A 27,076-nucleotide genomic window follows, 5' to 3' on the forward strand; every position below is an offset into this window, starting at 1 on the left:
AGCAGAAAGAAGCCTTGTTGCAAAATCATCCTGTACCCTCAACTTTTTCAGACGGATACTGGTGGTAACTGAGCCTGACTAACCAGTCCTAGAGCCAGTGCTATGTTAAAAGACACTTAGAATACAGTGAAAACACCTACATACACTAGGGAACATTATGCGTTGGGGTCCCCCTGTGATTAGCATGACCTCCTCTGTAAGCCCCTAGTATATAAGAGGGCATGGGGATTAAAACTACCTCTTAAAACAGGCCACAGGGCGTTTTTGCACACGTTAACTCAGGCCCCGTCCCCTCCCTTCACCACTGTGTAAACACGCCCTGTGTCCATTTTTAGTTGGGAGATTAAGTTCATTTGAATCCTGAGGGTCCCTAGGGTCCAACTAGCCCACTAGGTACCTCCAGTAAGTGCCACAGAGCTGCGTTGCAGAGAGGTGTAAAAAGTGGCACGGCCTGGACCACCTCTCTGCAATGCAGCTCAGTGGCGCTTACTGGAAGCACTTGGTGGGCTAGTTAGCCCCCAGGGGCCCTCAGTATTGAAGGGAAATTATATCCCCAATTTAAAACGTGCCATAGTGCGTGTTTGCACACGTCACCTCAGGCCCCGTCCCCTCCCTTCACCACTGTGTAAACGCGCCCTGTGGCTGTTCTAAGTTGAGAGATTAAGTCCCCTTGAATCCTAAGGGTCCCTAGGGTCAAACTAGACCACTAGGTACCTCCAGTAAGCGCCACAGAGCTGCGTTGCAGAGAGGTGTAAAAAGGGGCTTGGCCTCAGAACACCTGGCTGCAGCGCAGCTCCCTGGCGCATACTGGAGATACCTGTTGGGGGCGCGTTTGCAGAGTGCTGCACGGAGGGGGCATGGCCTCCGGCACGATGCCAGTCTTTTATTTATTTTAGTTTTTTAAGAAGGGGGGCTGTTTGGTTCCCCTTCTTATTCTAATTTATTGGCCCTGATGACCCCATCCCCCAGGGCCAGTCTCCTAATTATATTTTTTTGACCCCAATCCCCAGGGCCGGCCACTGTTTTTTATTATTTTTAAAAAATATATATTTATAGACACACCTAGGACATGCTGGACAAACCGTACGTACCTATCACCATGACGATTTGCGTGATATTCATTAAAAGGCGACTATGCATGCAATGAATCCACGTGGAATGTATTTACACTACTAGTGAAGCTCTGACATGTCTGATGCCCTACCGTGCCTAATCCCGGTAGACACCCTTGTCGTTTATTTATACAAACATGGGTAGCTATTGACGGGCACATTTAATACACATGCACACCAAGCCATTCAAAGGGGATTCGACAAAAATTCGACCAAAACTATGCAAGAAACCCCCCTCACGGTTCATAAAACACACATCCACTGCCGGATGTGTAATACTTTTTATTTTACTCTCTGGAAAGGGGACGAACATCACTTGAGAGTCACAGCGCGCTCCTGACAGAGCCCAATGCTGTGTTACACCCACCATTGCCTGCCGTGTGCCACACACCTTTGTGTTGTATTTCACTAGCTAGTGCATATGCTATGACACTCTCTAGCCCATGTGCACTGTAACACCACCCCGTGAATATGTCATGCCACACTTGTCTTCGCACGGGTTATATTGCCCCATCTAATGTGCCTTTCTCGATGCCTATGTTATAACGCACAGTGCTATGCCATACATATTACAATCTGGGATCCATATCTTTGTCACAGTGCATATGCAACCTTACACTCCCCAGCACATATTTTATATTACAACTTTAGAGACTAGTTAGGTTACACAACACTGCCCTGTGCATATTACACTCCAAGGCGCATATCGCATAGCACGCGCTAGTGCCAGTGCTATCTCGCGCTCTCCAATGAATCTGTCATTGCGCACAATGTATTGCATATTATATTTCACGCCCGGTTCATCTTATATCACACTTTTTGGTGCATAGTTTATACCATACACTATATCTAGTTTTCATTTTCAATCGTGCTCTCAGGACTATGTTCTATATAACACTGTGTTCACCTACCCTTTTCACGGGCATTACATTTTGCGATAGGGGGTGGAGGGTCAGGGGGTGTTTCTGCCAAGTGAGCCCGGAGTCACAGTCACAAACGTCCTCTTCTTCCTGAATAAAAGTGAGATTATGCTGCATACTTGTTCATATTTTAAGTAGTTCGCACAGACACAATGTTTTAAAAACAATAAAGTTCCTAATACCCGCCTTCTCTGAACAGTTAGCTTGCTGCCCCATCCCCTTCCTCCCTATCCTCTGTTGTGTGAATCCATGGACTAGCCTCCTCCCTCCTGCCATGCATGGACTGATGTGCTGCCACTGCCCTCAGTATGATGTACCAGTCCACTCCTCCTGCCCTCCATTGCCCAATTCTATGCCCCATCATTGACCTCCTGCTTAAACTCTGTGCTTAGCTTGCTGCCCCTATTCTCCTTCCCCCTGCCCTCCGATGTCTTTGTGCATGCCCCTGCTCCATCCTTTTTGCCCACCATGTCCCATGGACCTGCCACTCCTATCTACTCTGAGTGTTCTGTTGAGCTGCCACTCCCCTCCCACCTGCCTAGCATTGTCAGATGACTGTAACCTGTCCCTGCCACCTCCACCCTGCCTGTCCACATGCCATGCCCCTATCCTCTTCCTCCTGTCCTACATGGTCCATTGTACTGCCACACCCTTCTGCCCTCCCTGGTCTGTTGTGCTGCAGCTGCTCCTCCTGCCTGCCCCGTGTGGTCTGTTGTGAGGTCCCTTCCCCTGAACTTTCTTGTCTGTGCACAGGTCCTGACCCTCCCTTCTATCCTCCATCGTCCTTTGTGCATGCCCCTCCACCCTCCTTCTTGCCCATCATAGCCATTGTGCTGCCACTAACCCTCCCACTTGCCATGCATGGTCTTCTGTGCTGCCATGGCCCCTCCCACCTTCCCTGTGTGGTCAGTTAGCTGCCCCTGACCCCCTCCCACCTTCCCTCCATGGTCTGTGTGTATGCCATCACAGTCTCACTGTTGCTCTTCATGGTGTGTCTTGCTTCTAGTGCCCATCCTGCCTGACCTCCATGGCTATCTTGCTGCTCCTGCCCTGCCCCCTTGCCCCCAGCCCTACTCCCTCCCTCCTGGCTTGTCTGTTCCATTGTAATGCCCCTGATCCGTCCCTCCTGCCCTTTATGGTCTGTTATGCTGCAGCTTTCTCTCCTGTCTGTCCATTATGGTCAGCTAGCTACCATTGCCTCTTGCCCCTTTGTTCTCTGTTGTCCATGTGCATGGTCCTGTCCCCTCCCTCTTGCTTTCTATGGATTGTTGTGCTGCACTCCCGTCCTGCATGCCCTGTGTGGTGTATTGTGCTGCTGCAAACCCTGATGCCTGCCCTGCAGGGTCAGTTTGGTGCACCTCTCCATGTCCCTCCTGTCCTCTGTTATCCAAGTCCATGTCCCTATCCCATTTCCTTCCATGATCCAATGTACCATACTTGCGAACATTTTGAACTTGGTAAGAGGGAGATTTTGAAAAAAAACTGGGGTATGGATTTTCCCCTTTGAGTTACATTGAAAAAGAGGATATTGTAGACAGGAGACAGATCAAATAAAGCCCATTTGAGCTTAAAAACATAGGACGTTTCCTGGCTGAATCGGGTCTGTTGGCATGTATGGTTGTACTACCATTGCCTCTTCCTTCTGCCCACAATGGTCTATTACATTGCCACAGGCTTGAAGGAGGGTAGATTTTGTATCACAGGGGGCCCCTGGCCCGTTCTGTCCACACCTGAAGTATGAGACCCTTGTCCTTGCCCTGCCAGCTGCATTTGTAGGCCGTATTAAATTGACCAGCGGGTCCTGTGTTGCTATATAATTATCCTGAGACATCCTTACCACTCAGCCAGTATAAAACCCCTGTGTAGGCCCTTCTGTTCAATATGTAGGCCTCTTTGTTAAATTGACCATAGCCCTGCAATTTTAGTGTATAGCAGTCTGAAGGCAGGTCTGCGAGGCCTTCTGCTCCAAACCAGTAGCCCCCACCCTACCCGAGTGCTCCGTGCTCGGTATCAAAGTTCAACATCCCCCTGAAGCTGTCGACATACAGTAGGCTGCATCCTGGACTGGTACTTGCTTCCTGGGCAGGTTTCCCGCTTTTAAGGAAGTGGCAACCGCAGAGCGTCAAGTTAGGAGAACTGAGGAGATTTTATACATGAATATATTGAATTCCCGTACAATACCCATTATTTTCTGCTTGCTCTATGGAACTTGCGATTGGCCTGAGAGACTGACCTTTTCACCCAGTCCATTGTCAGCATTAAGTGGGTAAATGACGAAATGTCTGGTAAAATCTGCAGACGAAGCTTTTGGGTAGCATACGTAGGTAGATGTAGCGTGCAAAGGAGCCCACAAAATGATATAAAAAGGGAGCACCCACAGATATCGACGGACTACCTCGCCGTCTGTATGTAGGTTAACAGGCAGTGCAGGTTTTCCCCAAGAGCTGGGAGCTCTTGTCTTCCTTTGCTTAAAATGTCTTGCTCTGCTTTGCTTGAAGTATCTTATTCTATTTTACCTATATGAAATGTCATGTTATGTTTAACCATTGTTCTCTTTACTTTTGCATTTAAAAGATTTTGTATTGTAATTGCAGGAATGCTTGCTCTAAGAGTAAACGTGAGTGTTCCTAGGTAACATTTTCCTTGGTGTAACTTGTTTCTCATGATGCATTTATAGATGTGTTTTCTCTCTCTCTCTGTCAGTACATTAATTGAGATACAGAGAATATCATGACAGCTGTATGATTATCTGGATTCTGTATTTTGTACTTTATGTCTCTATTCTGCGGTTTCTTTGAAGTTGCATCTTCTCATTAAACTGCCATTGTATTCTGCCTCCAATTCCATGTCTCATATGTCTGTTTTCTTCATTTTTGGAGCAAGCGTTCCTAGGCACCCCGGCTCAAATTAAGGTGCCCCTTTTGTCCCTGACTCACTCTCCTGCTCAGTTCTGTGGTGGCTCCCGGGGATCTGGGGACCGCCCCTAGCTTCCTTGACCCGTAATAGATCTTGCCTCCAACAGCCTCTCTTGCAAGTCCTGTATTGTTGGTTTGTTGCCCCTGCCCCCCTTTCCACTGCCCTCCATAGTCTGTTGTGCTTCCACGGCCCTTCCTGCCTGCTCAGTGTGGTTAAATTGTTGCCTTTGCACCCTCCTACCTGCCTTCAATTTTCAGAGTCCGTGCCCCTGGCCTCTGCCTCTCAACAGTATCCTAATGAACAACTAGATTGCTAACATTCTATATTTATTACAAAAGTGTGGAACGCCTGACATCATCTTGATGTAATCAAAACTGTAATACCTAGAGCATTTCCTTTAGAAATTACATATATGAGAGGGTCTTATTGGCATCAAAATTATGGTTAGTGCTCTAAAAGGCTAAAATAAGGACATATTTTCTGAGTTTTCAAATAGCGACAAAGCACTTTTAAATTATTTGTTATCTTTATGTTTTTTTATCCAGTTGACCACTTGATTAAATGTTGCACTTAGGGGAGATGATGTGGTGTTACTTCCAGAACTGCAGACTTTGCAACTGGGTAACCAGGTTGAAGTTTCTGCTTCAGCTCGACATTCTGTGATTCTGGTCAAATCACTTAGTCTCCCCATGTCTACAACCAAAATGAAGGTGTTCTTGTGTGATGTAACCAATGCTCATGTAAAGCACTCCAATACCTGACAAGTCTGCACTATATAACACTGCAAAAACACAAAATAATAAGTGTTTTGCACACTTCTGTCATTGGGCTATATTTGGGCTACATCTGGGTGATTTTGGGCTACATTTGGGCTCTTTTGTCTCCGGTGGCCATCTTGGGAGATTTATTTGTTATGAAGTTTCCTAATTTCCTCATGTACTGCAGTCTCCTCAGTAGGAAATGCTTTCAGTTTTTTACTTTGATTCCATCATGAAGGTATTCAGATATGTCACACATTTGCCATAAATTCTGAATGTTAGCACTCTAGTTGCTCATTAGATCACTGTAGTAAAACTACTGCACCATGGAAGTCTGCTCCTGGTATTAAAAGTGCATGTTTCAGTCTGCATGTCAGAATTTTTTAATGAAATAGAAGAGGATTTGAGAAGTCACTCAAAATGTGTCCTCATTTTCTTTCTTCAGCATTAATCATAATTTCTATGGCAAAATGAACCTCCTCATTGTGTTCCTTTTTAAATTAAATGTTTTAAGTGTTACCAGTTTATTCCAATCAAGATGGCTTCAGGTGTGCCATACTTTTGTCATAATGAAGACAGTAAGCGCTCTAGTTGTTTTTAAGAACATTCTGGGACATTCTGTCATTGGGCTATACTTGGGCTACATCTGGGTGATATTTGGGCTACATTTGGGCTCTTTTGTCTCTGGTGGCCATCTTGGGAGACTTATTTGTTATGAAGTTTCCTAATTTCCTCATTTACTGCAGTCTCCTCAGTAGGAAATACTTTCAGTTTTTTACTTTGATTCCATCAAGAAGGCATTCAGATGTGTCACACATTTGCCATAAATTCAGAATGTTAGCACTCTTTTTGCTCATTAGATCACTGTAGTAAAGCTACTGCTCACCAGGGAAAACTGCTGCTGGTATTGAAAGTGCATGTTTCAGTCTGCATGTCAGAATTTTTTAATGAAATAGAAGAGGATTTGAGAAGTCACTCAAAATGTGCCCTAATTTTTCTTTCTGCAGCACTAATCATACTTTTTATTGAAAAATGAACCCCCTCATTTTGTTCCTTTTTAAATTAAATGTTTTAAGAGTTACCACTTTAATCCAAGCAAGATGGCTTCAGGTGTGCCATACGTTTATCATAAGTAGGACTGTTAGCGCTCTAGTAGTTCTTTGGAACACTCTGGGAAGCTGCAGTAGAACACAAAGGAATCAACTGACAGTCTCTGCCCTTGTTGGATGTACATGTTTTACTGAGAATGTCAGACTTCATTCTCACATGACTGAGAAAGATAATGTGAATTTACAGAAAATAAGCTCTCAGTTTAGCCTATAGATCACCTTCCAAACCTCTGTGGTAAAAGCATGAGAAAATATTTTTCTCTCAATCATGATATCCCAGCAGAAGGCTTTTTCACATGGTGAAATCACCTTAGAACATACCACAATTCCTAAAATGAGTATGGTACCATCAACAAATGATTTATAATGTAACTAAAGTCTTAAAACCTTCTATTAACTGCAATGCTTTTTAATGAGGTGCTATCATGTATATTGGTCCCAAGATGGCTGCCAACACTTCTTGGATGAAGTGCTGACAGCCAATCAGATCTCAGGATGAGATGTGTGGTTAGGCTCCGCCCACATATATATATGCTTTTAAATGCTATTTTCTCAGGATCTACTGAACAGATTTACACCAAACCTACAAAAGGCACTTCCTTGACCTGAGGACTACCTCTCTGCCAAATTTCAAGTAATTCTGTTCAGCCGTTCGGGCTGTAGCTGTGTCTAAAGGTCCTATGGAAAAATGCATGGGAAAAACGCGTTTTGGGACCCCCCTTTTATCTCAGCCCCCGCTTGACGAATCCCCCCGAGACTTTCAGGGTAGGAGCGGAGCGGAGCGCCCCACCTATTTTGAAAAATTTGCGAGGATTCGTCAACCGGCGCCAAAGTTATTCAAAATAGAATGTTGCGGATTTCCTATGGAAACGTGGTCCTAACTATAACTACCTACTGGCGACCGCCAGTAGGTAATATATATATATATATATATATATATATATATATATATATATATATATATATATATATATATATATATATATATATATATATATATATATATCTGGATATATATATATTACCTACTGGCGGTGGTGGGGCAAAGAGGTCCTCTTGTGTCCTGAGGACCTCAGGACACAAGTCGACTTCATCCTCCGAGCAGCAGTGCACCAGGAGCCACATTTGCAGAGTGGTGTAAAGAGGGGCATGGCCTCGGACCACCTCTTTGCAATCCAGCTCTATGGGGCTTACTGGAGGTACCTGGTGGGCTAGTTGACCCCAGGGACCCTCAGTATTCAAGGGGAATTAATTCCCCAACTTACAACGCGCCAGGGGGCGCGTTTGCAGAGTGGTGGAGAAAGGGGGCATGGCCTGGTATGAGAAGTTAGCAATCATGCTGTGTGGCACTTACTGGAGGTAATAGGAGGGGTAGTTGGCCCCCAAGGTTGACGTTGGGGGCTAACTACCCCTCCTGTTACCTTCAGTAAATCCCGCACAGTGGGATTGCTAAGAGGTGTTCAGAGGCCACGCTCACCTTTTTACACCACTCTGCAAATGTGACTGCTATGTTATAGTTAGAAATTAGCATTTAAAAAACCTTAGAAATTCACTGAAAAAACCATAGGTTTCAGGGATGTTATAATTAGAAATTAGTATTTGAAAAAACCTTAGAAATTCACTGGAAAAAACATAGGTTTTAGGGACGTTATAGTTAGAAATTAGCATTTAAAAAACCTTAGAAATTCACTGAAAAAAACATAGATTTCAGGGACATTAAAGTTAGAAATTAGCATTTAAAAAAACCTTAGAAATTCACTGAAAAAACCTTAGGTTTCAGGGATGTTATAGTTAGTTGGACATTTCACTTGCATAAAACCAAAGAAATGTGTCTGTTATAGTTAGTAGAGCTAACTATAACTTGTGCCCCCGCAATGCACTGCTGATGACGTCACATATTACATCACTCATGACATGTTCAGTGACGTCGATGATGACATCACTGATGACATCTCAAATGACATCACTGATGACATCACTGATGACATCATCTATGTGATCAGGTGATGCACCTCCTCACACCCTAATAAAACCTTTCATACACCCACTCTAAAATACACACTACCATTATCGAAACCATAGACACACCAATAGCAGTCAGTACATACCCGCTCAGTGATTCATACGTCTACACACACATCTACCCACTAACCCATACAGTCACTCATACACGCAGTCATTCATCAATAAAGCCACTGATATATCCACTCATAAACCCATATAGACACTCACACACTGCCACTCACCCAAAGAGTTACTCAAAAACCTAGTCAGTCACCCAAAGAATTAATTGCACTGCCATTTACTCACCTATACAGTTATACACACACCATGTCACTTATCCATACAGATACGTACTGTCTTCAACAATTACTGACATAAGCACACACTTATCCATGTAGCCACTGTCACAATCACTCACTCTCACATATACTCACTTATAGACTCCAACACTTGCAAATTCTGCCTTTCGCATATGTAGTTACTTACACATATACCACTAATACATCCATTCACTCACCAACACAGATATATGTACACTCACTCACCCATACACTCCCTAACACACGCACTCATAAACGCATACACCCAGTGACTCACCCACTCACACATACATGCAGGGAGCCACACACCTCCCCATCCACACAGACACTCAGGCACCCCTACAGGTTCTCAGACAACCAATCATTCTTCAATATACCTTGGCATATATAGATATAACATTCTTGAAATTTTTAGAAACACTCAGTCATGGGATGATGTCATCAGTGATGTCATTTAAGATGTCATCAGTGATGTCACTGAGTATGTCATCAGTGATGTAATATGTGACGTCATCAGCAGTGCATTGCGGGAGCACGAGATATAGTTAGCTCTACTAACTATAACAGCCGAATTTCTCTGGTTTTATACGAGTGAAATGTCCAACTAACTATACTGTCCCTGAAACCTAAGGTTTTTCCAGTGAATAAACATATATATATATATATCAAACATGGAGAAAACACGTTTTGGGACCCCCCTTTTTTCTCGGCCCCTGCTTGGCGAATCATCCCGAAACTTTGAAGATAGGAGCTGACCGGAGCGGGCCATAAGCTTTGAAAATTTAGCGAAGATTCGTCATCCGGCACCAAAGTTATTGGGAAAACAAAAAACGAGTATCCTATGGAAACTAGGCCCTAACTATAACTACCTTCTGGCAACCGCCAGCAGGAGATATATATATATATATATATATATATATATATATATATATATATCCCTTTTGACGTCCTCCTCACGAATGTCAGTTTCAGCGGCTCACGCCTCACAGATAGCAACCCATTTCTTGGTGAGACAAATTCTTATTTTATTGATGATTCTGCGTTTTTAAAGCATTTTTCTTACACAGTCCTCATTTCCCTCATCAGTATGGACCGACGTGTTTCGGCGAATTGCCTTCTACTGGATATATATATATATATATATATATATATATATATATATATATATATATATATATATATATATATATATATATATATATATTATATATATTATGTCACATGTTATAAAGGTCAATGTATAATATTACATGGGTGGTAAAGGCATGAGTTGTAATGGCATGCACCGTAACATCATACATCCATGCTCTTCTAGATCTGATGTTTTAACCTCTTAGCTCAAGGACATTTCGACACTGACTTTGGACTCAGCTAGACGCCCCGCACAGTGAATAAATGGAACACACAAAACACTGCTGTTCACAGTGTTAACAGAAGCTTTCTTACCATAAGTTCAAACGGCATTCCAGGTTTGAAATATTTGGGTGTTTTGGTGAAGAGAATTTTATACGGTGATTTTACAATACGGATGTCACTAAATCCGGCCTCCACCATGTCGCTTCCTAAAATGAAAAGATAGAATACTTAAAATACCTCTAAAATGCTCAAAACAGAATTGTGTTATGTTATGTCAATTCTTAAAGCATACTAATCATGCTAATGGGTTTCCAGGCGCTTCAGCAAGAGTGTAGGCATGTGGTCTCCACACAGTTATTCGGAGAGCCAGGTTTTTAGCTTCTTGCAGAACTCAAATCATGCAATTTGGCCTCTTATTCAAAATAGCAATGTTTTTTAAGAAGAATGTCAGCAATGAGTACCAAGAAAAATTGTGACTATCCTCAATATTAGGATGTCGATTAGCAATGACCTATGTAGTAATCACTGCATTTAAGGGTATTTAAGTTGTGCACAACAAGCTATACAGCAGTGAACACTGTTCAATATTATGGAACTGAATAGCCTATCCCTGAACCATTGTTGCAAGATATTTGCAAGAACTTTCCTATGGAAAAGAGCTGGAGTTGTTCATATGTCTGACTTGTTCCAGGATCTGCCTCAGGTCTGCTGATAATGGAATGTTTTGAATCTCAGTTAAGAAGTTTTCCTATCTGGTACTAATTTTAGCAAATTCTGAAAAGCCATTTAATTGTTAAGAAGGGAAAGAGAAACTTAAGCACCTTGCTCTGTCTCCAGTGGGATAACATTTTAAAGATCCCCATTCACCTTCAAATGGATCAAACATTTCAGCCTCTCCTTCAGACAATTCAAGCTCTTGATCAGTGTCTGCTTAATGCTTTGACTCGGGCGTGACTATATTGGGTCCTGTATGGTCCATCATGTATCCTACTGGGGAAATATCCATTACAATGCATGCATTACAATGCAATGCCTTTACAGTGCGGTCAATACAACGCAAGATCCATTACAACGCATGCCATTACAATGCATGCCATTACAAAGCATATCCCTCACTGACCAGCACCTTGCCTGAGGTAAGCACCCGGCGGTGTTAGAATAGTAATTTTCATTGTAATGGAATATGCGTTGTAATGGCTTGCGTTGTAATGGAAGCTGCGTTGTATTGACCACATTGTAAAGGTATGCATTGTAATAGTTTGCGTTGTAATGTCATACATTCATCCTACTGGATAAGCTGATAGGATTGTGTGCTTTCTTTGCAGGGCCCTCAAATTGTGGTGTCTTGAAAGCTCACTCTAGAGTTTCTACATAAGACATTTGCACAAAAGTGTCAACATGTTCAGTCAAGCCTGCTTTGGTTTCAAGAATAATGTTTAAGGATTTGAAGTTGAGTAGCATGATGCAATCCTTACCATAGTCATCAACCAACGAATGTTAGGTTAGATGCTCAAAATTAAGCCTCAGTTCGCTCCGGGAGGAGGATGGCCCACTCTCTTTAGAAATCTCCACCTGCCTGACAGGAATCTGCATGCCCGCAATGGAGCTGCCTCCGCAGTAGGCTGACAGAAATGGCGAGCGGGCACCAGTTGTTATGGCTCAGCATTTCTGTTTTTATTTTCAAAAATAATCTCTTAAAGAGGAAATTTGTTTTTGAAAAATCAATGAGCGAGATACTTAAGGAGGTTTCTCGGTGTGCGTCGGGCCATTAATTGATTTTACCTTACATGGCAGACCTGGGCAGAAGAATCTAGAGATAGACATTCAACCCTACAGAGAGAGTGTCGACAATCACTAAGACCTGGCTGCCCAGTAGGGAACATGGCACAAGACCAATTCTTGTTCCAGTAGTGGCAACTGAGGTTGCACTGGTACACACCCTATGGTTCATACCACCTCTAAATGGGGTGTGGAGCCGAGAGTTTTGTGAGCCCATAATGTTTTCTTCATTACTTAATCTTCTTGAATCATTGGCTTTAACGTGGAGTGACTTAGCGTATTTTCTTTGATAGATTTCGGAATCAAATTGACATGAGAATCTGTGTTTTCCGTTTTATGGTCAACACTTTTGTATCTTCCTTCAAGCACAAATAGCCGTTGGTGTTTTGGGAGCCTTTGGATGTCAGAGGTCTTGCACATTTCTTTTGGGATTTACCGCTTTTATGCTCCTTTTATTGCACCCTCTGATTAGGTGTTGTTGCACTACCTGGTGTGGATCACACTTGACAGTTTTCATTATTTTTTGCACAGAAGAGCCTTTTCCCCTTTTGGATGCATGGCTCAGGTTCTAGCAGAGGTTTCTCAAAATCTGCAATGATTGACCTATAGTGGAAAGAATAAATCTGAAGATGGTGCCAATGCCTGAGGCACTGTGTGACCGTGGTCCACATAAGGGATTTCATTACACATCTTATATTAGAGGTCTCATTATTAAAGTTGACAAATTTGGATTGCCAACTGTCTGCTTTTTTCATGCTTGAAAAGTTCTCCATAAATTATTATTATTATTAGTCATTTATAAAGCACACTATTACCCAGCGGACATCTTGGCGCTGAAAGACTATCAATTCTTGAGTGCTTCTGTTGGGACAAGTGAAACTAAGGGGCAGATTTACAAGCCCCTTGCGACAACATTACAACACCTTTGCGTCACTTCTGTGATGCAGCAGCGTCGTAAACAATGTGCCATGTTGCAATATATTTACAACATCTAGGGAGATGCATCACGTTGTAAAGCCCTGCGCTACATTATACCTGCGTCACGTATAATGTATGCAGGGTGGGCGTTTCGACGTGAAAAAAGCCTCGTAAAAGTGACACAGTGAAATCTACAAGATTTCACTGAGTCACTTCTATGATGCTGCTGCGTCAAAACCATACGCCTGCTTGAAGCAGGTGTAAGGAGTGACGCAGCATGATAGGAATAGGCCTCAAAATGCATTGCTGGAGTTGCATCGTGCTTGCGACACAATTCCAGCAATGCACTGCCCTTACGCCAAAAGTTGCATCACGCATCTCTCTATCCTTGCACCACGGTGCGACGCATCCATGGTGGCGCAAGGTTTTTTTTACGTGACTCAATTTCACTGACACATCTCTGCTAATGTGCAGAGATGTGCCAGTTCTTGTAAAACTGTCCCTAAGTCTATTTGTCAACAGTTGTCCTTTGTACATGGAAAAAGCCTTGTTTTTCAGTTTTTCCAGAAACTTAGTAAACTTGGATTAGTCCTTAGATTTAGTGCCATGTTGTTTCACATTTGAGCAGCTTTAACCTGGAAAGCTCTGCCTCCCTGTCGTATTTTTTTAAAAGGGGGCACAGATACCAGGTGGGCATCAGATGACCTCAGCCTTCGGGCTAGTCTGTAGGGTTCTAATTTCAGCTGTAAGACCTTAGGTCCTGTGCCATGCAAAACCCTATGCAGTATACAGAGGGCTTTGAATGTGCAACGCTCCTTTACCGGGAGCCAGAGGAGTTCCTGCAACGTTCAGGTTGCGGAATCCCTTCAACCATTGTTTAGCACTTGCTTAGCAGCTGGCACCTGGATCCTTTGAATCCCTTTGAGCAGATATTCTTGACGGACCAGAAGTAAGGCGTTGCAATAGTCTAGTCGGCTCAGTACAGATGAAAGGTTGTGGAAGCATCAAAACAATTTTCTTTGAGCTTCTTAATAGACCATAGCATACTGCTACTGTTTTATTAACCTGTGTTTCCATTGAGAGCTGCTCGTCAAGATGGACACCAAGGTTTTTTAAAGGTGGGGTCACTGAAAGCTCGAGCCAGTCTCGAGCCTGAAGCCTGGCTCTGGCTCAGCTCAAGGTCCTGTTGGAACCTTGAGCCCATAATGAGCCCTGCTTTCATGTGACTTTTACCTGTTACCCACCACATCTTCAGTGAGGCTAGATCCTACCCTGCCAGCCCACCGAAACTCTTGGTGCTGGGTAGGCCAGTGTGGTCCTGCTCAACAGTTCCCTTCAACTCTTCATAGCCCCTCCCTCACAGATAGTTCATTTGTTTTATAGCACTACTCATAACATTGTAGGGTGTCAGAGAACTTTTCATCACACATACATTATACAGCGACAATGAATCATACAAGTGTGTAAATCAGTGTATAGGGAATATTAGATATGACAAAGAGGACTACAAGGTGAGGAGTCACATGTCATCTATAATGGTAGGCAGTATATTTTAAGAGGGCTTGGCCTGGAGAAGTACAAACTCAGTAGTTAAAACCTAACACAGGGGTTACGTATGGATTACTAAAACACATTTCTTGCTACCCAAACAAACCCTATTTAGCAACATTAGGATAACAAACACCATACTTTTCTAACCTATAGGTTGTAGTATGCCTTCAGCTATGTGATGACAGTACATAGCTCACTGTGCTATATTAGGATTGTAATTCAAGAACTACAAGTACCAAAAGGATGTCTCTGAAGGAAGCAGTAACCCATTGAGCAAACTAAATAGTACACTGCTTTGCAGCAGGCAAGTGGAGTGGGACAGAGCCAGTGAGAGTTGATAACCCCACCCAACTCTGTGACGAGGTGCAGTGATAGACAATCAGCTCTAGGCACTTCAGGGCTTAAAACTGAAGCACCCAGGTCTGAGTCTACTAATGAAGCTCACCCTCATTACGAGGGTAGAGCATTGAGGTTCTTTGCCAGGCTGAAAAGGTCATGCTCGCAGGAGCTGTGGCATCTTCTGCCTGGCAAAGTTCAGCTCAGGGAGCAAGGAGCCTGTGCATATAGCAAATGTTTAGCACCTGGCTGTCTGACCTTATCAAGAAGAGTGTTGTCAGGCTGACCTTTGTTCGGCCTGACAGACACTCTTCTTGTCGGGAAAAAAAGGTGGGGGAGCATGGCCCTTCCGCCCGTAAAAACGGGCCGCAGCTGCTTCTGCGCTACTTAAAAGTGCCACTAGACAAAACTCCAATCTCTCTCCAGCAGGTACATTAATCACCAGAGTTATCTTGACATTTTTATTGTTGCCTGAAAATTGCTAGACACACAAACTCTGAAACAGGTGCCTTTAGACCCATAAGATATTTTAAAACACAGTTCTCCCCCCATGAGTTAGGCGCCTGGTGTGGGGGCACAAGCCGGCCTTCCCTAAAGTTAGCCCTGATCTCACTCAGTACAGTGACTATTTGCACCCAAGAGAAGAGCTTGGCCTACATGTTGACCACAGAAGCATTCGCATAATTATACCAACTGTAAGCAACTGGTGATCTGTGACCCATATGTTGGGCTTTCATTCTGCAACTCACTGCATTCTGGGTAATAAGCAGTTAAGCGACCCCGTTCGTAACTTGTAAGATGCAAAGCTTCAACGGCACCTGAAAAATCATATACCACTTTTCTGTCTTTGTATGTACAAAATATGTAAACTTGATATCGCTCTTGCACTTCTCTTCAACATGGGCTGTTACATTTACTGGGGAAAGACAGGGACAGGAGCACAAATGGGGGGCCCAGAGGTGTAGATGCATCAGATTAGGCCGCAAGGCACATTCATGTGCCGGTGAAAGGCATGTGTGAGGGCGTGAAGGTATTTTAGTTTCATCCCTGGGAATCCCTTTTTCTCAACGAAACAATCCGAAGGCCCGATTGTTCGGTGACACAGAGAGTACAAAAATACAAAAGGCGGGGCAGGAAAAGAGGAGAGGTTAGGGAAGAGGAGGGGGCAGGCGGTGATGCTGTCAGTGGATCCAGCTCAGCTCCCCGCACACAAAAGGGACACACAGGTCGAAGGGAGGGATCAGTGTAACAATCTGGTTTCATTACTACACAAAAAGCCGCTTGGGGAGAAGTGTGTCAAAGGTGACAAATTACAACCACTTACTTAATAGTCACCGGCAGCTCCAGTGGCAGCAACTGGCGGGAGGCAGAAGACCGTGACTAGCAATTTTAATTATGGCATCACAGTCTCAGTGCCCCAGATGCCTCTTACACTGCGCATGACAATTCCAGCCCAGCCCTGTCCCACACTGGCTGAAGACCACTAAGCTGTGCGCTGCGCACGGCACACCACGTACCATTTCATTTATTATGAGGGGAGTAGGGACTGGAAAATAACTTTAAAACTTCATCCCAGTGGACACTGCTGTCTGTCAATGACTGCACTGTGCGCTGAGGGGGGCCCCTGGTGCTCGGCGGCACCCCGCAACGCAGGGGCTGCGGGGGCCTATGTTAGCCCATGACAAGACCGTTGGCTCCTCAAACTAACAGGACCTACTCGTCGTCCACTACCTGATTTCCTATCCGCACTTGGCCTGACAGATATATGGCGTGCTCATAATTCCAGAACACAGCAATACACGTTCCATTCGGGAGCACATGGTAGCCTATCTTTAATAGACTACCTTTTTACCCTCAGACACCAACTGCAGTATTATTCAGGAGCCCGACATTTGCCAAGAGGAATAACAGATTACTCTCCCACATGGGCTGTAATTGCTCCGTACAAGGGCTCAGTGCTTAGTCCCTGGAATCTTAAGGTTCCTCACATTAGGGAGGGTTTTCTTGACAGAGCAATATTTCTCTGAAAATTAGAATTCGGTTGACTCCACTCAGACCATATGGGAGGCGTATAAGCATGTCATAAAAGGGCAGGGCCTTTCTCTAAATGTGGGCTATAAACAAGATAATTTTTAGTGTGGTGAAACTGGAAGCTATAACATCGAAAGAGAACATAGTTCAGTTTGACGTAGCTTAAGGTCATAAAGTTTCACTGAGAGTTGGTACTACTCTTGTCCCTTGGGCTTGCTAGGTTGGGTCTCACAGATTTATCCCAGGTTTCCTTGACTTCCAGCCCATTCAGGTTAATGTGGAAGAAGAAAGAGTGGAAGTCGTAGCATAGGCCCAAACCATCACAGATCCCTTAGAGCCTGGTAATCCTTCCTTGCACCACACAGTTTGAAGTGTGGAACAGCCTAGGTGAGACATTTTTGTACCACCTGTGTTGCCTTTTGTTTGCCTTGGTAACAGTACCATTATTGAAATAAAAATATGCGTGTCTCTCGCAATTTGCTGGGCAGCAGCAGCCATTTTTGCAAAATGTACAACTTCCTGGCCACTGCACCATCAGTGTAAACAAGAAAGCAAGCACATTGGTCAGTCCTGGTGCACTTTTTGACTTGAAGGACACATCAGCTAGCTGTCTGCAGTGGGAACTTCACTTGATTCTCTTGAACCCACCAGTTCTCCTTGTCATTTCCACCCAATCCAAAACACTTCAGGGTCTAGACAACGGCCATGAGACCAGGCCTCAAATAGAAGACAGCACTATTTGTCCAAACTCCCTGGAAGAAGAAAAGGACGCTTTGCTTCTCAAGAACTGCGACAACCCTTCAAATTCAGTGGAGCCCAGTGCACAGTTGAACTACTGGCAGGGCAGGCTTTTATAATGGGAGAGCTGAGCCCAGGCCTAGGGCACCAATTTTCTGAGGGGTGCATGGAGCTGTGTGCATTAAGGTTATGCCAACAGCCGCTGCTCCCTTCTCATCTTGCTCGAGCCTTGTACTTCTCGCTGTCTCTTGGTTTCTGTCTGATTTGGTAGTTTAAAGTGGTTTTAGTCATTAATTATCATTCGGCAGGCAATGTTTTTAACACTCCTTAAGCCACCTTCCTTGCTCTCCCTTCACCCTCTGACCCCTGCTGGCACACATAAGCAAAACCATAATTTCCGTGAGGCAGCTACGCTATCGGTGATTTAGGTGAGCTGGGGGAGGTCCTGGGATGTTTGTGTTCAGGGGCCAGTCCCTGCTCATCTAGGTATTGACCAGTGACCACAAAAGGGACCCTTGCTTCCTCATTTAATCCACTACCATCAGCAAAGGTGCCAAATGTCTCTGTGCCCCCGCCCAGGGTGCAAACTTAGCAAAGGCCAGCTCTTACTGCTGACCATCTAATGAAAATGCAGGAGGCGCATGCCTAGCTGCCCCCTGCTCATTTACTGTACTGACTGCACCACACGGTGCAGGGATAGTGATCTAACACTCTGCCTCTGGAATGGCAGCATGGCTGAGTGCAATATTCTGAGTATCAGCCTTAGAAGATAGATATCTATCTATATATCTATCTGTCTCTCCATCTATATCTTCTTTTTACGAAGTTAGTTAAATCAGTACCATGGAGTAGAGCTTGTGTACCTTCGAAGCATTGCTCAATACTGCTCTGTAAAGCACGTTGTGCCTCTGTTTTGCTTCCTGTGCTGCATGTTTTCATTTAACTACCCTATTTCTCACCCAATACCTCTATCAATATCTTCAATCTACATATACTTCCTTCCTCTATGCATCTATATACTTTCCATGTATTTATGGATCTATATATTTATTACTTTCTTCTAATTCAGCATATCCAATGCACTCCCCTATTTCTCACCCTATACCTCTATCAATATATCCTTCAGATCCACTCTCTCATTCATCTCAAACCCCATACCACTACTATGATCCCCAAAATAGCCCTTTCTAGACTCTTCCCTACTTTACCCCTTCTTGCACCATCTGACACCGCTTTTACTATACTGATCTCCCAAAATAAGCCTTTCTAAACTCTTCCCTCTGACTATTCCCTTCCACATCCCTTTTTACTGATCCCAAGCTTCCTACAACTGCTATAACCTCCAAAATTAAAAAGTATTAATCCTTTACTCTTCTATTCCTCCACTATCCTTTTCAATCAAAAAACACAGACTAACATGTCCACTTCTCAAATTTCATATTTCACTATACTAATTCCCCACTAATCCTTTATGGGTTCCAGAGTAGCGTGCTACTCGCATAAAAAAGCGCTTCAACACCTCATCAGGGGTAACAAGCACTATATATATGCAAACCTTTGTCCTTCTTCTATCCCTCTGCTACCCTTCTCAATCCAAGTAACTGACTAACATATCCACCACTCAAATTACTTTCATATTTCACTATACTAATTCAACACTAATCCTTTAATAGGTTCTGGAGTAGAGTGCTACTCGCAAACAAAAGCGCTTTAACACCCCATCGGGGGTAACAAGCGCTATATAAATGCAAACCTTTTTCCCGCTTCTATCCCAACGCTATCCTTTTCAATCCAAATAACTGACTAATATCCATCACTCAAATTACTTTCATATTTCACTATACTAATTCACCACTATTCCTTTATGGGTTCCTGAGTAGCGTGCTACTCGCAGAAAAAAGTGCTTCAACACCCCATCAGGGGTAACAAGCGCTATATAAATGCAGACCTTTTTCCCTCTTCTATCCTGCCGCTGTCTTCCAAATCCAAATAACTGACTAACCTACCCACCACTCAAATTACTTTTATATTTCACTATACTAATTCAACACTAATCCTTATGGGTTCCGGAGTAGCGTGCTACTTGCCAAAAAAGCGCTTTGACGCCTCGTCAGGGGTAGTAAGCGCTATATACATGCAATTACAATACAATACAATACCCAGAACGTGGCCTTAAGGCTTGATCTGCAGGCTTTGGAACTGGGGAACCTGCTTCGAGTCTTTCGGCTGGCTCGACATTCTGGGTAGATTACTTAATCTCCCCAGTGCCTTAAAAAACATGAATGTGACCTTGTGTTATGTAGTTAGTGAGCATGTAAAACTCCAATACCTTCAAGGTAGAGTTTGCACTATATAAAAACTGCAGCAAATGCGCAAAGAGGTAAAAACAAAGCATTAACTTCAAAAGGAGAGACAAACAGATTTGTACAAAGTAAAACCAGAAAACTTGTATAAATTGCGGCTTCCCAGCTTAACATGTGTAATCTTAGGCAAATATTTGCTTTCACCAAAATTCTTTTTTCTTCATAATTGCATATGAAAGCACTTTCAAATGTGTGAGTTCAGAATTCTATCTGTACAAAAACCTACTGTGTTTGATTGAATAGACTATGATGTAGCTACATATTTATCTGGACAACATACAGGGTTCACATGACAACTGTCTTGCCTGTTGGTTTGCTAATGGCACTGTCGCCAGTATGGGGACGGAGGCAGGAATGCTTTTAAGTTCATGTGGTATCTGAAAGAAGTGAGAAGTGTTGCTCGCTTGGACCGCTGCCCGTGATACAGATAGTACACTAAGCCCCTGGGTGTGAAACAGGGTGCAATTCGGACGTTAGGAAAAGATTTGGATCTGGGAGATCAGGTGTAGCTTGCGTTTGAAGAAGACAGACCTGTGGTTTTTCGAGTTACTCCTTTTCACCACAAAAAAAAGTTAATTTCTTTTATCCTGGAGATAATATTGACAGAAAATCGGGCTTACCTAGTCCTTTATACTATGCAGGGCTTCTCCTGGTCACAGGATAGCATGCACTAGGAACAAGGTACTTGATGGTGTGGTGATTTGATACTGTGGTGCTGGTAGATTAATGCAATTGTATTTTGTCTAAATATTGGGTTTTGACAAAGTCTCAAAGTGCTGTATGAAGGAGTTGCTATTTTCCCAATCATTACTTCATATCACAGTAAAGTCTGCTATTTGCTGCCAATTTCATGACTCTTTAACAATTGCACTATCTTCTAGGTTGTGACCCTTCATATGCATTTCTATTTGTGTTTGTTAAATGTATATATTGATGCATCTGTAAAAAGTGTTTAGCTCATAGACCAGCAAACCCTGAGTATAATATTTCCCCACGACCAGAGTAGAACTTAAAAATTCCCAAAAACCCAGGAAAATTAGAGTTTATCTGTCCCATGAAAATAACCCAACTTATTATGGAGTCGCCACTAAAACGCATACAAATCAGGATCCCCACACAGGCAAAAACACTTAACTAGTATTGCTGTGAATGGCACGCACACACTAAGGCATATGTGTTTCCGTGGCCAGAAGAGGGAACCTTCGATGCTAACATAATTGAATGCATGAGGACACACATATGGAACAAATACGCAGGACAGAAGGAGGACAGGAGAGCGGCACTATTAGAGCTGTGGGCTATCTTCGAGGAGGCCTAGACCAATAACCCTATCCCACAGACAACAAGTAAAGTTTTTGCGACTCCCCCACCATATGCAGGAATGGAGGTGCTCTCCCCGATGCCAGCCATCCCCCATTAGGATACACCAACCCGCCAGTTGAGGGAGTTGCAGGGTCCCCTAAACAAACTGTTAGGTCTAGGCACACGAGGCTAACAGGCCAGCAGGCTGAGGCAGACCCAGCACCAACCCAATCCAGTGCCAGAACTCCCTGAAGTTCAACCCCCTGTCGTGAACACCAGCGGAGCGAAGAACCCGCACTTGCAAAGGGGTCAGGTGAACACACTTGGGTAATAGGGAGATTCATAGCTGTGTTGGACAGTGATACAACTAGCAAGGGGGAGGGCCCCAGTCCCCCGGGATGCAATGCCAAGGATGAGGATACAGGTTTTAGCCCAGCTGACGGGGGGGAATAGGGAATCTATGTCAGAAGTAGAAGCGGCATCCAAAAACACACACCCCCTACTGTCCACCCTAGGGTGATCAGAGGAAGATCAAACAGTCACTGTACTTTTGAACATCACACTTTACAATTTCCTAATAGACATGGGAGTGACAAGGTCATGCCTGCGGGAAGAGATAGACCCCTTATTAGGAAATATTGCAGTTGTGCAAGGGTTCTCAGGTACGGTGACATGGATCCCCTTCATTGAACCTCCTGAGTTAGATGTAGGAGGAAATAGTGTGAGGGAACAGTTATAATACTTTCCCTCATTCCTGGCCAACATATTAGGGCGAGACCTGATGACCAAGCTCTAAATGTCCATCTAGTTTGCCGATGATGGAACTAAAGCCTGCTCCTCCCTAGGATCTCCTTCCCTAGACCCATCAAACTGTTATGATACCGCTGCTAAAACAGACGCAGCTGCCGGCGCGCCGCAGCCCCGTCTTCACCAATGGCTAAACAGTCCATGGTCATAATTTGCGCTTCTAACTGAATGAGCGACTGTCTTCGTTGTCTGTATTCAGTGGTGCAAAAAGTAATATCGACCCCGTGCAGCGTGGTCCAAAAATTTCTGACAAGGGGGCGGGGGCGTAAACACTGCCAAATACATGGTGCTCCCTAGTCACTGTCCCATGTATGAAGATGTAGCGACCATGTACATCAACCCACTTCTATATCAGTGTAAACGTGAGTCTACGGTGAATCAGAATGACGACACCTCTGGAACCCCTATTGAATCCTGCATGAAAAGCATGTATGAATCCATATCGGGTTAGACAGGGGGCCTTAGTGCCAAGCATATGTGTCTCCTGCAACAAGAGTGTACTATAGGTTCTGCTGCAATTGTGTCATGATGAGGTGAAGCATTGTATCAAACAATCCTGGACTATATAGTTCTAAGGGCATTTTAGCTATGCAGCACTTAACTAAGAGAACGAGGCAAATCAGAACATATGTAACATCCAGGAGGGCGGCATTATCCGGTAAACTAGGGGCAGCATCGGGATTATCCATGGATTGTGCCTCCGTGGCTGTGAAGTAGTCCAGGGTGCTCTGCTTCGAGACGGATCCTGATGCTTTATCCTTAGACATGGTGGGCCGTCAGTGTCATGAAGGTCTGTATCGCAAGTTCCTACTGCACATTCGACCCCACAGCAGTCCTGGCCAGCCGCCCCAGCTGGGCTCGTTGTTTCCGCACTGCAGAACAGGACAACCTGGAGCTGCACAGTTTGCCACAGGGCCTCAGCTGCTGAAGGGTTGCTGATATCACAGCCCAGGGACCTGAGCGGCTCCTAGGCCCCCCTGCAGCTCCAGCCACACCACCGGGCTCAGCACCATGCGTGCACCCCGGTGGCCGAATGATGCTCCGATTACAGAGTTCACCGCCCCACGTCGCTGTAGGGCGGGGGTGGATGTGTGATCTGGAGTCGGCTCCACGGTCCTAATCCCTCCAGAGTGGTCTGTGTGTCCTCCCAGCAGAGCCCTCAGCCCACCAGAGCCAGCTGAATCCAACAGGGGGCCGCCCCCAGTATCCACCCCCAGTCCGGGGCCCTAAACGATAAGTGGAGGCTGAGGGAGGGCCCCCACCTGGACGCACGCCGCACTGAAACCTAGTCCGGCCGGTTCCACGATCGGGAGTATGCCCCCCCTGTGGGTGCCTCACCTTAATTTATCGGGAACACCCAGGGAAGGCATCCTGGATGTCACTGGTCGGGGTCGCGGTGGCGTCTCTCTGCTCCCAACGACATAAGCTATTGGCACCGGTGCCGCTCCGGACACAGGCTGCTGACTCCACCTGGGCCTGATGGCGCCGCAGGCCCCCACCTTGTCACAGGCGAGCCACTGCCACAGTCCCCATTAATAAGCAGCTCCAGAAGTGTGGGCACTATCAGGTCTCCCTCCGTGACTCCGCGCCTCTCGCTCGTATCACACTCACGGCCAATGCAACCAGCCTAGGCAGCGGCAACATCTTCAAGTATGTGCCACTCCGGTGCCCCAGGCCCCGGCCCTGCACAGCACCTCAGGCCACATATCGTGCCCCGTCTCACAGCCGTCTGCAGACCTGGCCTCACTATGGGGCTCTCCCACGCTGTAGCATCGGCTCATGCCTCATCTCAGTCAGTCAGGGCATCTGAAGTCTTCAGAGGCAGCCGCATGCCTTACCGATCTGTGGTGTGCCCCAGGTCTGCTGATTTCCAGCTGATCACGCCTGTCCAGCTGCGGCAATCCAGATGGCAGCCTGCACGGCACGTGCCACAGGACCCGGGAATCGGCTTGCTCGTCTTCCCCAGATACCACCGAGTCGGGACTGTCGTCACAGCGACAGTTCCAGGGTGATTTCAGGTAGGATTATGGAGGATGGTTAATGGGCCGGCGGAGCTCTCTCAGAGCATGTCTGCCATGATGGGCTACTTGGCTCCACCCCCCAACTTCGAGGAATTCTTGACCTTTGTTTCCGGATTCTCCATGCAGCAATATTTTCTCCTCCCTTCTCACCCAAAATTTCCCAAGCATCCAAAAGCCTGCTCACTGAGTCATGCCCTTCCAGAATAACAAAAGAAGCGTGTAGTTGGTTAGGGGTCCCTGGCCACAGCTGGGAACTGCAGATCCAACTACCCAGGAAGAGAAGGGTACAAGGGAGAGGGGGTTGCCAGGGAAAAGGAAATCCACAAACATTCATCACATCTCAGTGCGAGATTAGAACTTGAGAATGTGCTCCCCCCATATCAGGCTTAGCATTCAGCCAACACACCAGGCTATACACATGCCATCTGAAGGAAACAGTATGACTAACCTCAGACACCACAATATCAGAAACACACGGAGGCCATAGGACAGCTTTCCGAGCACCTCCATTCTTTCCTGATAAATTTGGATAGCCAATCACGTGAGATCTAGGGAGGCACCTAAAAGACCGATAAAATGTGAGAGGGTCACATTGCACACCACATGCAGGGATTAGAGGGGTATGCATGTGACCTCAGGGCAAGTTGTGATCGCCAACAGCATTCAATTGCAACACGTCCCCTCTTTACACATTGCCCAGTGCACATGTAGGTTAAAAACACCACCCGCACTGGTGGCACCCCAATTTACCCCTTTGGAGTGAGGGTCTGGCGACACCAATGGAACCCTAGCTAAAGTTGATACCACCCCATGTTCACGAAACTACCTCATAAAAATGTTCCACAAACCTAACTAGCAGCTAGGTACTGAGAGGGGGAGGCCCAACAAGCCATAAAAATGTATGCATCCCATGAACCATAATGCACGAATAAATGGGGAAAAAAGCACACCCATCAAAAGAAAAGCACAGGAACTCCAAAGGAAAATTACGCCACATGCAATAATGCACTGTTTTTTTACTGAGCAAACAAACGTAGCTCCTATTCAACAGGTTGGCAATTGAACATCAAAATGCATGACCTTTTCAGAGGCAACAACATCATCCCAACAGGGTCTACAGTGTGTGAATTAAGAACTACAAACTGTACAATTAACTTTCTTGCTGTAAACTTTGTAGACTAAAGACACTCCCAATTGCCAGAGGATTACCAACACCTCCCCTGGATCCAGTCTCAAGACCTGCAATGACCTGCAGTGTACCCTCTGTTTACTATGGCTGTTTCCACATCAATTCATCATCAAAGTACTGCCCAGTCTGATTAAATCCACCCAAAACTATCACCACGCTTGCTTAGGGACCTGTCCCAAATCACTTATAATTTCACCGAATCCAACACAAGCATTCCACATGCAATGCACAGCACCCTCTTACACAAAATGTGGTATAAGCACAAGACCAAAGTGGTCTCCAAGACAACAGCCAGGTCATATTACATCTGTTCGCTGATACTGCATGCAGTAGGTATAGATAGGCTTTACTTGTTCCAAGAGGTAGCCCCCGAAAACACAAAAATGCCTTCTCCACCTATATGTATATAGGATTAGGGCCAAGATACAACCCAACAGAGTAGAACCCCATAGAGTATTAGTGAATCTGACCCGATACGAGACCAATCCCACAACATTGTACCTTTTCACTGAGCCTAGCGACACTCAAGAAGAGCTAGATAGGGGTACTATAGGGGAGGATTTTGTTTGTCCCCGAAACCTTCCAGAAAAGCGATTCTTGGAGGCAGCTAAACCACCACACCAATGCACAAAACAACATGTCAACTCCCACTTCCATCTGTGGTTACAGGGTGGCCATTCGCATTTCTGGAGCAGTCTTCTTTAATAACAAATGGAGCCCAGACACAGACATGGAGTTCCAGTTTAGGGCCATCCACCTTGATGATACAAAGGGAAATGAGTCTCATAGGGGAGGGTTGAACAGCAGCATAGATACCTCAGGTCAGGAAATCTGGGGTACTGAGTTGAATAGATATATGTGGTTAGAAGTAGGGGTGGATGGTAAACTCCACTCCACTGGTGGATTTCATGGAGTTTCACCACTCCGCTCTCTGGTTGGAGCACAGAGTTTGGCAAAAACTCCATCAACCGCAGCGGAGCAGAGTTTACCAGTGCCCCCACCGACCCTGCGTCGAAATCTGAAGCTTTGCACCATCTCCATGCACAACTGAATCATTCTCAATTCATGCGTACTAACCACCACATTAAGAAACAGCCCTGCCGCAGGCAGAAGCAGCAGCGCTCCGATCTGACTGCCATTGTTCGGCTCTGCTTACAGTTTTTTTGTAGTCCAAGCCTGCCGTTCATGCTCTGGGATCTACTGCTTCTGTCTGCTCGTGCAAGGGAGGACTTCATTTTCTGGGGAGCAGGCGAAGGTGATCCCGTATGCAGTGCACATTGGATTGTTGTGGCGAGAGATTCAGTAAGAGCTGAGCGGCAATGCTGACAGGAACGAGGGACTATCAGAGAACACCCAGGATGAAGTAGTGTACAAGATTAAGGCTGTCATGTTGTCCTGCCATTGCATGTATCAAATAATGTGCCCCTTGTGCTCGTGTCTATGCTTCATTCTCTCTCACTAGATGTATTGGCCTATCCATCCGCCTAAGCACCCAACACAACTGGGTGTGCTGATGCACTGTGTGCCAAGGTATTACTGGTGAGAG

The 27,076-nt window shown here is 45.1% G+C and overlaps 1 protein-coding gene across 1 annotated transcript in view; it reads right to left on the bottom strand.

The window, feature by feature from the left end:
- LOC146833096 (A.superbus venom factor 1-like) overlaps positions 1-27,076 on the bottom strand; it is a 663,114-nt gene that overhangs the window by 364,137 nt on the left and 271,901 nt on the right. Inside the window, exon 10 of the mRNA XM_085600729.1 lies at positions 10,586-10,701. Within this exon, the coding sequence (XP_085456855.1) occupies positions 10,586-10,701 (116 nt within the window). The remainder of the gene's footprint in view (positions 1-10,585; positions 10,702-27,076) is intronic.

This window comes from Triturus cristatus, chromosome 4_2 (assembly GCF_964204655.1).
Source record: "Triturus cristatus chromosome 4_2, aTriCri1.1, whole genome shotgun sequence".
Lineage (NCBI taxonomy): Eukaryota > Metazoa > Chordata > Amphibia > Caudata > Salamandridae > Triturus > Triturus cristatus.